Here is a 17,741-nt window from a genome sequence, read left to right as displayed (position 1 = left end):
ATGAGGGTGATGATGCCTTTCCTCATGGATTCTCTCATGCTGCTGGCCAGAAGCATACTCTTGTACAATTCCAGCAGGTCTGGGCCAATCCAGACGCACAAACCGAATACAACTTGGCCGGTAAGCCGTCGTTGCCGGGAGTTTTACTTATCTCGAAGGACCTAACGGTCTTTATCAGCTCATCCAGAGTTAGTGGTTTGTCCAAAGTCTTCTGTGCTCTGTCATATAAGACCTCCATGATATAGGACAGGAAGGACTGGAAGGCCATGCTGTCTGTGGGCTTCACGTCGTACAACCCGGCATAAAAGGATTTGCTGATCTTTATTATGTCAGGCTGTGACAACGTTACCAAGCCATCTTCTTCCTTCAGGCTGCTGATCACAGAGCTCTCCGTGTGTACCTTTTGGAAGAAGAAATGCGAGCATGTCTGATCCTGCTCCACAGAGTAGACTCTGGACCAGAAGATGATCTTGGAGCCCTCCACGGCAAACAGCAAGGCCTGCTGGCTCTTCACCTCTTGGAGATCCTCCTTGACCTTGACTTCTATCGACTTCAATAGAAGCTGATTCTGCATGCTTTTCTGGACTCGCAACATTTCCCTCTGTGTCTCTCTCTCGCCTTCTGAACACCTTTAAGGATGAAGAACCTCTTGATGTTCGCCTTGATCGCCTCCCACCAGTGTGTCAGTGACTCAAAGAGGGCTTTCACAATTGTCCAACCTTTGTACTCCCTTATGAGTTCCTCAGTGTTCTCTGGGATCAACAGTTTCACGTTCAACTTCCATGTCCGCCTGCCAACTCTCTGGTCATCCTGCAGTCCTGGACAGTCGGCCAGTAGGAGGCAGTGGTCAGAGAAAAATACCAGCTTGACGTCTGTGGATCTGACCATGACCATTCAGGACACAAACAGGAAGACAATCCTGGAATGGACGGACCCATCTGGCTTTGACCAGGTGTATTTACGTAGTGCTGTGTCTGCAGAGTTGCTGAAGACATTGTACAGCTTGGCATCTTTTATTGTTTCCATCAGGAATCTTGATGTGGAATCCATTTAACTGTAGGCACTGCTGTTGATGCAGTTGAAGTCACCGCCTAAAATGACCAGTCTGGGCGTCACCAGCAGTAGTGACAGTTGCTGGAGGACAGTCAGCTGCTGGCTGTTTTGAGCCAAGGCGTACATGTTGATTAACCAGAGCGAAGCATTCTTGAACATTACGTCCGTTACGAGGAGGCGACCATCCACCGCCTCCTTAACTTCGGAGATGATGAAGTTGCCTCCACGAAGCAGAGTAGAGGGCAAGAGGAATGGGAATTATTTCCCCTGACCAGATCGATGGCCTATGTAACCCATCACTGCCATTGCCTGTAGGTGCTGAGGTGTGGTATTCCACACTCCTGCAGAAACAGCAGGTCAGCCTTGACTTTGGTGAGGTAGTACAAGGTTGAAACACATTGCGTAGTGGACTTAATGCTACACATGTTAATGGAGGCAATCTTTAGACCCATTAAAAGTGTTGCTTACCACTCCAGGTGTCTGTGCTAGTCCTAGCCCTTGGGTAGGTTCCTGCACTGTTGTTGGGCTGATGAAACCATTCTGGTCATCCAAGGGAGGTTTTATCTGCTGGTATGACATCGAACGGGTCTAGTAAGCAGTGAGGTTTGGACTATCCTTCATTGGTGCTGTCTATCCTCTCTGTTTCTCATCAAGGAAAGGAGGTTATGATGGAGCTGGATAAAATGCGAGTTAGGCCACAGCTGGAGTATCGTGTACAGTTCTGGGCACCACACTATAGGAAGAATGTGATTGCACTGGAGAGGGTGCAGAGGAGATTCACCAGGATGCTGCCTGGGCTGGAGCATTTCAGCTATGAAGAGAGACTGAAAAGGCTGTGGTTGTTTTCCTTAGAACAGAGAAGGCTGAGGGGGGACATGATTGAGGTATACAAGATTATGAGGGGCATTGATAGGTTAGATAGGAAGAAACTTTTTCCCGTGGTGGAGGGGTCAATAACTAGGGGGCATAGATTTAAGGTAAGGGGCAGGAGGTTTAGAGGGGACTTAAGGAAAAACTTTTTCACCCAGAGGGTGGCTGGAATCTGGAATGCACTGCCTGAAGAGGTGGTAGAGGCACGAACCCTCACAACATTTAAGAAGTATTTAGATAAGCACTTGAAATGCCATCGCATATAAGGCTACGGGCCAAGTGCTGGAAAATGGGATTAGAATAGTTAGGTGCTTGATGGCCAGCATGGACACGATGGGCCAAAGGGCCTGTTTCTGTGCTGTATGACTCTATGACTCTAAGGATGCTGCTGCTCCCAGCACTCAACTGGTTGTCCCTCTGCTGGTTCCTCTTCCATTGATTCTGTCTGATGAGGAGGGGGCTCAGGGCACAGGGTTGGTGTTTGGCAGCTTGCACCTTCTTCCTTCTTCTCCCTATCTGATGTTCCCTGCTGAGGGACTTGGTGGGGGGACAGTTCTGGTCTCCTTCGCGGCAGATCAACCACGTTTGCTGTTCCCTTCTCATGTCCCTCCTTGATTCTCACCGCCTGTGCATAACTGAAGCAGCATTTTGGGCAGGTCCTGTAGAGGTGGCCTGCCCCACTAGACGAGTTGTAACACTTACTCTGCTTGCAGTCACTTGTTTGGTGGCTTTCCCACTTGCGGTTGGCCCCCACGTGATCAGATTTGTCACAGATGCAACAAACACTGGGCTGCCCCACATAGACCAATGAGACCCAACTTCTCCCAATAGCGAAGCCTGAGGGAGGATGGACGATGGCTTCGTTGGCATCCACCTTCAAGGTCATCTTGACCTGCCACTTGCTGGTCCAAATCCTGAATAGGTCCATGCTCCCAGCCACCTTGACATACCTGGCAAGGAAATGAGCACATCCACATCAGGAATATTGGGGTTGTAGATGGATGGTCACCAGCTGGTTCCATTGCGATAGCAGCGTAAATAGGCCTTCCGCTGTGAGGATCAACAGTGGAGCCTGGTTTCCTCTGTCCTTAAATACCTTCAGAAATTTCATGCATCCTGCCACGTTCTTAAATGTCACGTTGAAGCAGCTGCCACTGGGTAAGTCCTGCAGGCAAAAGATGTCCGCAGCTTCAAATCCACAGCATTCGAAAAGGACTCGTTTAATGAGGAATGTCTGGTCCATGGAAGCACCTCCTTCACTGTTTTTCACTACCAAACCTAATGGTGTTATGCAGCCCTTGGCTTGGAGCTCTGGTGTTGGTTGTAGCCATTTGCTTGAAGTCTTCCCCGGACAAGCATCAAGGCCTGAACCAACATGAAAACCACAATCACGGAACAGCTCCAATATCAGCAGGGTGAACAGCTGAAGCCGGCACTGAATTCCATCTCCCCCCACCCCCACCTGAAAAATAAACCAAAACCCAAAGAGCTGCAACTCACACTCACCCTGAGAGGACCATCAGTGTCTCTCCCCTGCCAGGTAAGTATCACAGTGTAAATGTCAATATAAAAATGTCTTATTAATCTATGACATTCAAAGTAAAAAATGGCATACTTAGTATCCTGGCAAATCCAAAGTCACACAGCTTGATGACTCCTTGTTTAGTAATTAGAATGTTTTCTGGCTTGACATCTCTGTGAATACACTGGAAGAGGAGAATCAAATTAAAAAGAAAAATCTGATTAGTTTTGTCCACTTGATATTTTAATTCAATACAAAGTTTATCAGATTTATTGCCTTGAATATATCCCTCTTGAATATTTCTGTTATTTTAAAACCAGGCACAATTACAATATATAAAATAAGTTGACTATTAGTGCTCAACGTGCCACACAGAGCATTTGTTTCGGTAACTTCTAAGTTGAATATTTTAATATTTTTGAAAAAAAGCAACAGATCCCTTTCTAAGATTTACATCATCAAATCCAATCTACTGCAGAAAGGCAACCATTTTATTATGTGAGAATGATATCAGTAAAACAGTGACTTACATTGTGTTTGTGACAAAAATTAACAGCTTGAAGCATTTGCCACATGATGTTTTTAACCATTGCTTCTGGTAACCTAAACCAGAGAGACATTTGTCATCTTTGGAACAAGTGACAATATTTTCAAAATAATTTTTAAAAAACAGTATCAAATACCAGATATTTTATTTTCTGGATTTTATTCTTTGCTTTGTTAAAAAACGTAATTCATACAACAACTTATCATGGAAACTCCTAATTTTAATTCTTAAAAGAAATCTAAGTCATTTACAACAAAACTTATATTTATATTGTGTCTTTAACATAATAAAATGCCCAAGACACTTCACAAGAGCATTATAAAGCAAAATTTGACATAGTAGCGAGGCGGAGAGGTTTAGGGAGGGAATGCCAGAGTTAGTGCTAAGCAGCTGAAGGCACAGCCACCAATGGTGGAATGATTAAAATCAGGGATGCACAAGTAGCCAGAATTCGAGGAGTGCAGATATCTTGGAGGGTTATGGGGCTGGTTACAAGATCAGGAGTGGCAAGGCTATGGAGGGATTTGAAAACAAGGATGTGAATTTTAAAATCGAGGCATTGCAAAACCAGGAGCTAATGTAGGTCAGCAAGCACAGGGATAATGTCTGATGGGGCTCAGTGCAACTAAGGACATGGGCAGCAGAGTTTTGGATGATCATAAGTTTATAGAGGGTAGAATGTGGAGTGGTGCAGTGGTTAGCACTGCAGCCTCACAGCTCCAGTGACCCAGATTCAGTTCTGGGTACTGCCTGTGTGGAGTCTCCCTGTGACCGCGTGGGTGTCTGCTGGGTGCTCTGGTTTCCTCCCACAGCCAAAAACTTGTAAATTGGCCATTGTAAATTGCCCCTAGTGTAGGTAGGTGGTAGGAGAATTGAGGGAAGGTGGGGATGTGGTAGGGAATATAGGATTAGTATAAATGGGTGGTTGATGGTCGGCACAGACTCGGTGGGCCGAAGGGCCTGTTTCAGTGCTGTATCTCTCTATGACTCTAATATGAGAGGCCGGTCAGCAGTGCATTGGAATAGTCAAAGCATGGATGAGGGTTTCAGCTGAGGCAGGGGTGCAGTTGGGCAATGTTGCTGAGGTAGAAATAGGCAGTATTTGTGCGGATATGTGGTTGGAATCTCAACTCAGGGTCAAATATGACACCAAGTTTGCGAGCACACTGGTTTAGCCTCAGACACTTGCCAGGGAGAGGGTTGGACTTGGTAGCTAGCGAATGGAGTTTGTGAGCAGGACCAAACATAATGGTTTCAATCTACCCGATATTTAATTGGAGGAAATTTCTGCTCACCCAATGCTGGATGTTGGCCAAGTAGTCTGATAATTTAGAGACAGTGAAGGAGTGGAGATGGTGGTGAGCTAGAGCTGGGCATCATCAGCATACATGTGAAAACTTACACTGGGTTTTATGTCACACTTATGAACGGAACCGTGATGAAATTTGAAATGAACTGGAGGAATTATGAAATTAAAGTCCACTGTTGAACTGAACTACAAATGGACACATTTATGCCACAGACAAAATAGAGTAGTGGTCAGGTGACCCCTCCTGTACTGTCACTAAATGTGTCTGTCTGTTGAAGATGAAACCCATTATCCACAAATGAATTAGTTTGGGGAAAACACATTGAAATGCAAAACAGCCCATTCCATGCGAACAATTCCTATCTTCAGGAACAGAGCTAACAAAGACTGTTGTAGACAGACTGACTGCACAGCCAAGACTAAAATAATAGGCGTGAAGTAGCACCTATTCATCAGAATGGACTACATTTAGACGCCATCATGGAACAATAGTTCCCAAATCCTGGAACATTGTATGAATCACACCAGGGGAGAGCGCTAAAGCACTGCAATGCCCTGTTGGATAACCTTATATGTGAGGTACAGGTCTGCAAAGGAAACCAGACTGAGCCCGAATGCCGGACCCGGAAGTGTGACCCGACCTGAACCCGACACATGTCGTTGGGTCCTGTCGAGGTTGGGTTGGGTAGCAGGCCTTTACCCATGTACTGATGTATATGCCTTCTATCCGACCCAAGCCCAACAGGACCCGACAACAGGTGTCGGGTCCAGCATTCGGGCTCCTATCCGACCCAAGCCCAACAGGACTCGACGACAGGTGTCGGGTTCAGGTCGGGTTCGGCCGGGTTTCCTTTGCAGACTTTTAGAGAGCGCCCTTAGTCACCTGACCTACACCCCAAACCTGATACGTTTCTATTTTAGATTAGATTAGATTAGATTAGAGATACAGCACTGAAACAGGCCCTTCGGCCCACCGAGTCTGTGCCGAACATCAACCACCCATTTATACTAATCCTACACTAATCCCATATTCCTACCAAACATCCCCACCTGTCCCTATATTTCCCTACCACCTACCTATACTAATTTACCTATCAACTTGCAAGTCTTTTGGCTTGTGGGAGGAAACTGGAGCACCCGGAGAAAACCCACGCAGACACAGGGAGAACTTGCAAACTCCACACAGGCAGTACCAGGAATCGAACCCGGGTCGCTGGAGCTGTGAGGCTGCGGTGCTAACCACTGCGCCACTGTGCCGCCCTTAAAGGTATCTCTCTGGAGAGAGGGGGTGGGGAGAACAGCAGAACAGACAGAGGTCTTTTCAGCGGAACAGCTGTGAGACTGTTTCAGCTAAGCAGGTGCCCTGCTGACTACATCTTCTAATTACAGCAGCAGAGAAATTGCAAGGTGACTTTGGGACTCCCCATCTGTGAAAGCGAACCAGGAATTTCCCCATCGACTTTGGATAGAGGCTTAGGAACATAGGAGCAGGAGTAGGCCATTCAGCCCATCGAGCCTGCCCCGCCATTCAATGGCTGATCATCCACTTCAATGCCTTTTTCCCCACCCAACCTCATATTCCCTTATATCATTGGTATTTAGAAATCTGCCAATCTCTGCTTTAAACATACTCAATGACTGAGCTTCCACAGCACTCTGGGGTACAAAATTCCAAAGATTCACAACCCTCTGAGTAAAGGAATTTCTCCTCATCTCGGTCCTAAGTGACTTCCCCCTTATTTTGAAATTATCTCTCCTGGTTCTAGACTCCCCAAACAGGGGAAACATCTTAGCTGCATCTACCCTTTAGGTATTTTGTAGTTTCAGCGAGATCACCTCTCATTCTTCGAAACTCTGGAGAATACAGGCCCAGTTTCCCCAATCTCTCTTCATAGGACAGTCCTGCCATCCTGGGAACAGGTCTGTGAACCTCCTTTGCACTCTCTCTATGGCAATAATATCCTTCCTAAGGTAAGGGGACCAAAACCGCACACAGTATTCCAGGTGCAGTCTAACCAAGGTTCTACACCATTGAAGCAAGACTTCACTACTCAAATCCTCTTGCGATAAAGGCTAACATACCATTAGCCTTCTTAATTGCTCGCTGCACCTGCATGTTAGCTTTCAGTGACTTATTGACAAGGACACCCTTTGTAATCTCTTAGCATTTAAGAAATACTCTACACATCTATTTCTCCTATCAAAGTGGATAGCCTCACATTTTTCCACATTATATTCTATCTGCCACATTCTTGCCCACTCACTAAGTCTGTCCGAATCCCCTTGAAGCCCCTTTGCATCGTCCTCACAACACATATTACACTCCAGGACATTTCCCACCTTGTTTTGTGTCATCCGCAAACTAGGAAATACTACATTTGGTCCCCACATCCAAATCATTGATATATATTGTGAGCAGCTGGGGCCCAAGCACTGATCCCTGCGGTACCCCACTAGTCTAAGCCTGCCAATGTGAGAATGACCCGTTTATTCCTACACTTTGCTTTCTGCCTGTTAAACAATCCTTAATCCATGCCAGTATATTACCTCCTATCCCATGTGCTTTAATTTTGTGAACCAACCTCCTGTGGGGGATTTTATCAAAAGCCTTCTGAAAATCCAAGTATACCATGTCTACTGACTCCCCTTTATCAATTCTGTTAACAACATCCACAAAAAATTCCAGCAGGTTCGTCAAACATGATTTTCCATTCATAAATCCATGTTGACTATGCCCAATCAGATCATTATTATCTAAGTGTTCATTTATCACATCCTTTAGAATAGTTTCTAGTATTTTCCCAATGACTGATGTAAGGCTAACAGGCTGTAATTCCCTGTTTTCTCTCTCCCTCTCTTCTTAAATAGTGGTGTGACATTTGCGAACTTCCAATCTGCAGATACCGCAGCAGAATCTGTAGAATTTTGGAAGATGATCATCAATGCATCCACTATCTCCATAGCTACCTCTTTCAACACTCTAGGATGTAGAATATCAGGTCCTGGGGACTTATCAACCTTCAGCCCCATTAATTTCTCCAATACAACCTTCTTACTAATACTAATTTTCTTCAATTCCTCATTCCCCCCTAATCTCTTGGATCTCTGATTCTGGGAGATTTCTTGTATCTTCCTCAGTGAAGACAGACGCAAAGTAATCATTTAGCTTCTCTGCCATTTCTCTATTCCCCATTATAAATTCTCCTGACTTTGCCTTTAATGGGCTATTTGTCTTAGCCAAATGTTTCCTTTTTACATACCTATAGAAGCTTTAACAGTCCGTTTTTATATTTTGTGTGAGCTTACATTCGTATTCTATTTTCCCTTTCTTTATCAGTTTCTTCATCCTCCTTTGCTGCATTCTAAAATCCTCCCAATCCTCGGGTTTACTACTATTTCTGGCAACTTTATAGGCCTTTTCTTTTAATCTTATACAATCCTTAACTTCCTTTGTTATCCATGGTTGACTGTCTTTACTGTTGGGGTTTTTGTCCCTTGAAGAAATGTATAGTTGCTGTAAACTATGTAATTTTTCTATCCATTGCCTATGTACTGTCATATCTTTTAATGTATTTTCCCAGTCCACCTCAGCCAATTTTCTCTTCATACCTTCATAATTTCCTTTGTTCAAATTTAACACCCTGGCTTTAGATTGAATTACCTCACTTTCAAACATAATGTAAAATTCTACCATATTATGGTCACTCATCCCTAAAGGTTCTTTTACAACAAGATTATTAATTACTTAACATTAGATCTAAAATAGCCCGTTCTCTAATCGGTTCCTCAACATACTGCTCTAGAAAACCATCCTTAACACACTACAGAAACTCATCCTCCATAACATTAGTGCTCCACAGCATTTGTGCTTAACCACAAGGCACCTGCAAAACTTCATCCTTTTCAAGACAATGAACATTTAGGCCTGCACCAATGAAAAATTTGCTTCCAAAAAGCTTCTAATGGCTTTCTTAAAACAATAAACTCTTTTACCACAGTTGGACTCTAACTGCATGCTACCACCCTAATGCCTATCTTTTCGTGTGTGTGTGTGTGTGTGTGTGAATGCGTGAGTGGGAGAGGTTGCAAACAATTTCGTGTATTGTGTAAAAATAAACTTTTTTTACCCTGCAAAAAAGCCTGTCTATTTATTTGACCCTTAAAACACTCAGGGACTAAAACACTAGTTGTAAAACACTATCTGCGGTCAGCTGAGAGGTGAAAAGTGGAATCCACATCACTTCTCCCCTATCCTTAATGTTTAGGGTGATGTTACCAACGGTCAGCATGTAGATGAGAAACAGGAGGGGGCCAAGGTTAGATCCTTTGGGGACACCGGAGGTAATGGGGTGGGAGTGGGAAGGGAAGCCATTGCAGATGATTCTTTGGCTACGATTAGATAGATAAGAATGGAACCAGATACCATACCATTTGCAGATAGTATGATTGACTCTAGAAAACTTTTCCAATGAATAAAATAGGTCATTTCTGAACTCAGCTACTTCATTAGGGAGGTGGGGGACAATGGGAGACTAAATGCTGTAAGTTTCCAAAGGTGAAAGAAGGGAAATTGGGAGATGGGTTAAGTGCTTCAATTACTCACAATAACAGCAACAACAACAGCTTGCATTTATATAGTGCCATTAACATAGCGAGACGTCCCGAGCCACACAAAGAAATGATAGGGCAGGGGACCAACAGCTTGATCAAGGAGGTAGGTTTTAAGGGGTCAAAGCAAGTTACCATGGAAAATTGGAAATTTTGTTTCGCAGATGGCACAGCAAAGGCTGCAAGTAACAGACCAAAAGGATCCACAGTGTGATTTCCTAGTTTAGTAATATACGAGATCCTAATTGCTCATTGCATTTGGGTCCCAAACAGAAATACCTTAAGTCCTATGGCGAAATAGAGAGTCCAGTAGTTTCTACTGGCAAATTGGATATAGCCAAATGGCCTTTGACTCAAGGAGAAGTGGGAAGAAATAGGCTTCTCGATGGAACCAAGTAGAAAAGTGATTTTTTTTAATAGACTAGTGTATTTCTCATTGTTTTGTATGTACAGTCAAGAACAAGGGCACTTTTCAGGTCAGGCTGGGTTAGAGGGCAGGGAGATAATTTAACCGAGATTGGGGAGAGGAAAAGAGGCAGATGGGATGATGGCGACAGAGAGGTTGGGGAGGGGCAGGAAAACTAGGGCTGGGATGAGAGGGAGGATAGAGAAGAAGAGAGGAGAGGAAAAGAAAGGGAACTGGGGATAGGGTCAGCAGGAGAGACGGTGGGAGAAACAGGGGAGAGGAAAGAGAGGAGAGAGTAGAAGAAAATATCAATGAGTTTTGATTCAGTGGTAAGGGATTGTGTCAGTAGAATATGGCAATTGCTACGTTGTTTTGAATCTTTGCTGCTTGGGTTTACATTTCAGTGGTGAGAGTACCTTCAGCTCTGGCTCAGTGGGTAGCATGCTTGCCACTGAGTGAGGCGGCTCTGGGTTTAAGTCCCACTCCAGGGCTTGAGCACAACCATCAATGCTGATGCTCCAGGGGAGTACTGCACTGTTGGAGGTGCTGTTTTTTGGATGAGACATTAAACTGAGGCCCCATCTGCTGGCTTGGGTGGATGTAAAAGTTCCCATGGCACTATCTCAAAGAAGGACAGTGGAGTTTTTTTAATTCAATATGGGATGTGGGTGTCACTGGCTAGGCCAGCATTTATTGCCCATCCCTAATTGCCCTTGAGAAGGTGGTGGTGAGCTGCCTTCTTGAACCGCTGCAGTCCATGTGAGGTAGGTACACCCACAGTGCTGTTAGGAAGGGAGTTCCAGGATTTTGACCCAGTGACAGGGAAGGAACGGCGATATAGTTCCAAGTCATGATGGTATGACTAGGAGGGGAACTTGCAGGTGGTGGTGTTCCCATGCATTTGCTGCCATTGTCCTTCTAGTTGGTAGAGGTCACGGGTTTGGAAGATGCTGTCTAAGGAGCCTTGGTGCGTTGTTGCAGTGCATCTTGTAGATGGTACACACTGCTGCTACTGTGCGTCAGTGGTGGAGGGAGTGAATGTTTGTGGGTGGGGTGCCAATCAAATGGGCTGCTTTGTCCTGAATGGTGTCGAGCTTCTTGAGTGTTGTTGGAGCTGCACCCATTCAGGCACGTGGAGAGTATTCCATTATACTCCTGACTTGTGCTTTGTAGATGGTGGACAGGCTTTGGGGAGTCAGGAGGTGAGTTACTTGCTGCCTCTGACCTGCTCTTGTAGCCACGGTATTTATATGGCTACTCCAGTTCTGTTTCTGGTCAATGCTAACCCCCAGGATGTTGATAGTGGGGAATTCAGCGATCGTAACGCCATTGACTGTCAAGGGGAGATGGTTAGATTCTCTTTTGTTGGAGATGGTCATTGCCTGGCACTTGTGTGGCACGACTGTTACTTGCCATTTATCAGCCCATGCCTGGATATTGTCCAGGTCTTGCTGCATGACACTTCAAAAGTACTTCAATGGCTGGAAAGTGCTTTGAGATGTCTGTTGGTTGTGAAAACTGCTAGATAAATGCAAGTCTTTCTTTTGTCTTCAATGCCATTAAGCTGAAACATAAACTGTGCTTTTTGTTACATTTTGTTTTAACTTTATAGGAGGGAGGACATCAGATTTCTGAGACATTGGGACCGGTTCTGGGAGAGGTGGAACCTGTACAAGATGGGTAGGTTGCATCTTAGCAGGATTGGCATGAATATCTTCGCAGGGAGATTTGCTAAAGCTGTTGGGGAGGGTTTAAACTAAATTGTCAGGGGGGTGGGAATCTGAGATGGAGCTCAGATTGGAGAGAAGCAAAACTGGTAACTTGTCTGGGGTGTGGGAACCAGCAGCAAGTATTAAAGAGGAATACTAAGATGCACAGAATACTGGGGGAGATAGATAGCCCAAGAGTAGGGAATAGTACGTTATTAGGTGGGGTCAAAGAAAGGGAGAAAGTAATAAAGTCTGAATCAGGGTTATTGTGCATGTATGTGAATGCACAGTGTGGTTAATAAGACTGGTAAGGTACAGGTGCATATTGCCATGTGGAAATATTATGTTATGGCTATAACAGAGACCTGGCTCAAAGAAGGGCAGGACTGGGTGTTAAATATTCCTAGATACAAGGTGTTCAGGAAAGATAGGGAAGGGAAAAATGGGGAAGGGGTGGCAGTATTGATTAAGGAGAGCATTGCAGTGCTGGAGAAAAAAGGATGTCCCAGAGGGGTCGAGGACAGATCAATTTGGCTCGAGCTAAGGGACAAAAAAGGTGCGGTTACATTGCTCGGTGTTATCTAAAGGCCGCCAGCTAGTGGGAAGGACATGGAGGAACAAATTTGCAAGGAAATTGCAGAAAGGTGCAAAAATTATAGAGTAATTATAATGGGGGACTTTAATTATCCAAACATACACTGGGATAATAGTAATGTAAAGGGCAGTGAGGGGCAAGAGTTCCTGGAGTGTGTTCAGGAAAATTTTCTACAACAGTATGTTGCTAGTCCAACGAGAAAGGAGGCACTGCTAGACCTAGTTCTTGGGAATGAGATGGGCCAAGTGGATCAAGTATCAGAAGGACAGCATTTAAGGGATAGTAATCATTGTATCATAAGGTTTAGGCTGACAGTGGCCGTTCCCCCCAATCACATGGCGGGGGTGGCATTGGTGATGCTGTTAATGGCGTCACCTGATGTTGGATCAGGTGCTGACGCCATCTTTAAAAGGCTGCCAGCCCTGCATTTACTCTCCATGCATTGAACAGCAGCTTATTAAAGCAACACTTCTGTGGTTTGCTATAATTAATTTGGTACTCAGCAAGCATCCCCCGGGCATCATTCTGACCAGGTCAGATGTCAGAGCAGGGCTGGCCCCACGGTTCTGTGATGCCTCCCTGCTGATTCTCCTCCATCTGCAAGGGAAAGGCAGCAGGTCCTCTTCCCCATCAATGGCAAGAAGAGGTCCTCCTACCTGTCCAAGGAAGCCTGGACGGAGATCACAGTGCTGTTAGTGGCTGTGTAGTCACCCATTGTAACTGGGTGCAGTGCAGGAAGAGGGTCAATGACCTTCTACACTCAACCAAGGTAAATAGCGTGGTTCCAGATAGCTTGTTGTGATCTGCTTGCCCACAACTGTAAAGCCGCATGGTTGATACAGCCATTCCAATGATAGGAAGGTCATAGCGTATTGATGGCAGATGACTAACTGCATAAGTGAGACCAGTCTCCCTCGTTTCTATCCTAGCGCAATTGAGACCCATGACAGGTAGAGTCAGTATCAGAGCAGAGACATGCCCCATGTGCAGAAGAGGGGTCCATGTTAGTATTGATGTGATGTAGATACGTTTGGAACTTAACAATAACTGCATCCTTGATCTTTCAGGAGAAGAGGCCACAACAGCAGGGAGACGGCCAAGGCCGGTGACATGGTGCCCAACCTGCAGCCTTTGTCTCAGGCCAAAGAGGAGGTGCTAGAGCAGGGGTGTCCAACCTTTTCGCATGGGAGTGACCACATTACAAATTTTGCCCTTCATAGGGGGCCAATGAGCGAAAGATAAAGCCATTAAAAATCTATCTTACTATAATAATATAATATAATACAGTATAATATAAAATGATCACTGTCAGGACTCTATGTGCAGACTAGAGTCCTGACAGTGATCATGTTATATTTTCTATATAAATAGTGTATATTTTATAATAATTAATCACTCAGGACCTTCCTGGTGTCTTCATCTCAGCTGCTCACTGGATAAACTTGCAGCAAGTATTTCAATCCGTAAAACAGGAGTCTAGGTAATGTATAAGGATATTTTCTGAGCCTTCGGGCAATTGCTGTGTTTATTTTAGCAATGCTGGTACAGTGTGACACAACCTGTCTGAGCACAACTCCATGGGTTTCTGTTTAACTTGTTAATCACTGACTTCGTGGCTCTAATCTTCATCTTTTTAAACAACCTTTCAAGTCCAATTACAGTTTTTGTTGCTTATCTGCACAAACTGAAAAAGTGAAAAACGGATTCGGAATTGGAAGGTAGGTAAAGTGAACATTCCGGTGGTCGGGTCCGGCTTGGGTCGGGTCGGGTCAGGCTCGGGTCGGGACGGGCGTGGGAAAAAATGGAAGGACTCGGGCCGGGTCGGGCTCAGGTCCGATGTGATTCTGTCGGGTTCGGGTTGGTTTTTTTTCCTGACCTGAGCAGGCCTTTAGTTGCAACCTCCATTAATCGCTAAGGTACTTAAACTGGAACATTCATAGAATGTTACAGCACTGAAGTAGACCATTCAGAAACCTTTGCTAGAAGTTTCTTCATGAATCACCTGGTCTAATCCCATTCACCTGCTTCATCAACAACAACAACTTGTATTTGTATAGTGCCTTTAACATAATAAAATGTCCAAGGTGCTTCACAGGAGCATTATAAAACAAAATTTGACACCGAGATGACCAAAAGCTTAGTCAAAGAGCTAGAGTTTAAGGAATGTCTTAAAGGAGGAATGAGAAGTAGAGAGGCAGAGAAGTTAGGGAGGGAATTCCAGAGCTTAGGGTCTTTGCAGCTGATAGCCACCAATGGTTTTTGTCGAGGTTCATCCCAAGCAGCTCTGTAACGCAGGACCCTGTTCTCTATGGGCTGTTCCCAGGGACCCATGAAGTCAGTGATTGTTTGGTCACGAGTTAAACAGAAACCCATGGAGTTGTGCACAGACAGGTTGTACCGCACTGTACCAGCATTGCTTAAAATAAACACAGCAATTGCCCGAAGGCTCAGAAAATATCATTATATATTACCTAGACTCCTGTTTTACGGGTTGAAATACTTGCTGCAAGTTTATCCAGTGAGCAGCTGAGATGCAGAGACCAGGATACTGAGATAAACATTAACTGCTGCTGGAAGACCATCAGCTCGGTGAAAGACACTCTTTGGTCTGCCCGAAACCTGCTGATGTTCCAGTGCAAAGAGTTGTTCACAACCGAGTGTTGCAGACTGGCACATTCCAAGGTCCAGGACGACGTGCTGAAGGACGCACTAAAGCTTGGGGCAGCCACCACAAAGGCTCAATGGGGAAAGGCCACGTTGTAAGATCCTTCCGCCATAGTGAACCGAGGGTCTGGAACCCATGAAAAACCCCTCAGGTTGTATGTGCCAAAATATGGTTTTGCTGTGTAACGCAAATGTACATTGCACGTAAAATGGTATGGAAGGGTTGTGAGGCAACTCATGTTCTGTATTGAAGGAAACTGATTTCTTTTGCACTTTCTGGAATGTCAACTTGGAACTGTTTTGTAATGTATTTTTTTGACAGATTTTTATGAATAAAGTATATTTTTAGGGGAAAAAATGGTCTCTGGCCTGGGTATTCTGCTGCGAGGAGGCAACTTCAACAGCTCTGAAGTTAAGGAGGTGGTGGGCGGCCGTCTTCTCGTAGCAGATGTAATGTACCAAAATACTCCGCTCCGGTTAATCAACGTGTATGCCCCGGCTCAAAACAGCAAGCGGCTGACTGTCCTTAGCAACTCTCACTGCTGCTGGTGACGTCCAGGCCGGTCATCCTAGGCGGTGACTTCAACTGCATCATCAATGCAGCTGAACAATCTGACAGAGATGTCAGCAAACTGGACGCTACAACCAAACTCCTGATAGAAACAGTAAAAGATGCTAAAGCTGCACAACGTCTTCAGCAACCCTGCAGACGGAGCGCAGAGTAGATATACCTGGTCAAGACTGGACGGATCTGCCCGTTCCAGGATTGACTTCCTGTTTGTATCCTGTGCTTTCATGGTCAGATCCAGCGACATCAAGCCGGTGTTCTTCTCTGATCACTGCCTCCTACTGGCCGAATGTCACCTACAGGACGACCAGTGGGTTGGCAGGGGGACATGGAAGCTGTATGTTAAACTGCTAACCCCAGCGAACATTGAGGAACTGAAAAGGGATTAGTAAGGTTGGAGAACCGTGAAACCCCTCTTTGAGTCTCCAGTGCACTGGTGTGAAGCAATCAAGGCGAACATCAAGAGATTCTTCATCCTCAAAAGGTGTTCAGAGGGCGAGAGAGAGAGACAGAGGAAAATGTCCCGACTCCAGAAAAGAATGCAGTATCTTCTCCTGCTGCAGTCGATGGAGGTCGAGGTCAAGGAGGATCTCCAAGAGGTGAAGAGCCAGCAGGTCTCGCTCTTTGCTATGGAGGTCTCCAAGATTATCATCCAGTCCAGAGTCCGCTCCATTGAGCAGGATGAGAAATGCTCGCATTTCTTCTTTCAAAAGGTACACACAGAGAGCTCTGTGATCAGCAGTCTGAAGGAAGAGGACGGCTCTGTAACGTCATCACAGTTTGACATACTAAGGATCAGCAAATTCTTTTATGCTGGGCTGTACGAACTGAAGCCCATGGACAGCATGGCCTCCCAGTCCTTCCTGCCCTCTATCAATGAGGTCTTAGATGACAATGTGCAGGTGAGTCTGGACAAACCGCTGTCAGATCGTTTGAGCCGAGTAAAACTCCCAGAAGCGACAGCTTACCAGTTGAGTTGTATTACACTCTGTGGGACTGGATCGGCTCAGACCTGCTAGAAGCACATGAGAGTATGCTTCTGGTTGGCAGCATGTCTGAATCCATTAGGAAAGGCATCATCACCCTCACCTACAAGTGGAAGGGGGCGAGGGAGGAAATCAGAAATTGGCAGCCCATCCCACTGCTCAATGTAGACTACAAGATTCTGTCCAAAGTCATCGTCAGTCGGGTAAAGCCTGCTCTGGAGTTGGTGATTCACCCTGATCAGACCTGTACTGTATCCGGCTATGATAGCCTCATGCTACTCAGGGATACAATCGCCTATGTATGGGACAGTGGGTTGGACACCTGCCTCACCAGTTTGGCCCAGGAGAAGGCTTTTGACAGGATATCGCACACATACATGATGGACGTGCTCTCCAAAATGGGGTTTGGGGAGGGAATCTGCAATTGGATCAAACTGCTCTACACAAATATCAGTAGCGTAGTCTCAAAAAATGGGTGGGAATCAGAAAGCTGCCCGATCAAATCTGGAGTCAGAAAGGGCTGTCCTGTCTCCCCTGTCTTGTTCGTTTGCTGTATCGAACCTTTTGTTGAGGAAGGATGCGGGCATAAGAGGGGTGACAATCTCAGGCAGTGGAGGCACTCAGGATAAAGCCTCCCTGTTTATGGACAACGTCACCGTCTTCTGCTTGGATCCACTGTCCGTTCGCAGGCTGAGGAGGGAATGTAGTGATCCTTAGAATCTGGGCTGTGCTAAGGCGAAGGTATAGCTCCTCCCAGCCCTGGGTAAGGGAAGGGTAGAGGATGGAGGAAGTTGAATACACAGTGGAAAACCTAGAAGTTTATGTGTAGGGACACAGAAGGTGAAGCGCAGTTACAGATTTGTATTGTTGTTACTGATAAATGGCGCCGGAGGAACCGGAAGCT

At 45.4% G+C, this 17,741-nt stretch overlaps 1 protein-coding gene across 4 annotated transcripts in view; it reads right to left on the bottom strand.

Annotated features, from left to right (window-relative positions):
* Positions 1-17,741, bottom strand: part of LOC137376294 (cyclin-dependent kinase-like 4) — a 136,409-nt gene that overhangs the window by 37,406 nt on the left and 81,262 nt on the right. For 3 of the 4 annotated variants that reach the window (XM_068044559.1, XM_068044558.1, XM_068044560.1), the window contains 2 exons: positions 3,976-4,048; positions 3,539-3,629 (listed from right to left, as the gene is read on the bottom strand). In XM_068044559.1, the coding sequence (XP_067900660.1) occupies positions 3,539-3,629; positions 3,976-4,048 (164 nt within the window). The remainder of the gene's footprint in view (positions 1-3,538; positions 3,630-3,975; positions 4,049-17,741) is intronic. The other variant, XM_068044561.1, reaches the window with a different exon arrangement.

This window comes from Heterodontus francisci, chromosome 13 (assembly GCF_036365525.1).
Source record: "Heterodontus francisci isolate sHetFra1 chromosome 13, sHetFra1.hap1, whole genome shotgun sequence".
NCBI lineage: Eukaryota > Metazoa > Chordata > Chondrichthyes > Heterodontiformes > Heterodontidae > Heterodontus > Heterodontus francisci.
Note: the sequence above shows the minus strand (reverse complement) of the source record. Positions and strands in the feature narration are given on the sequence as shown.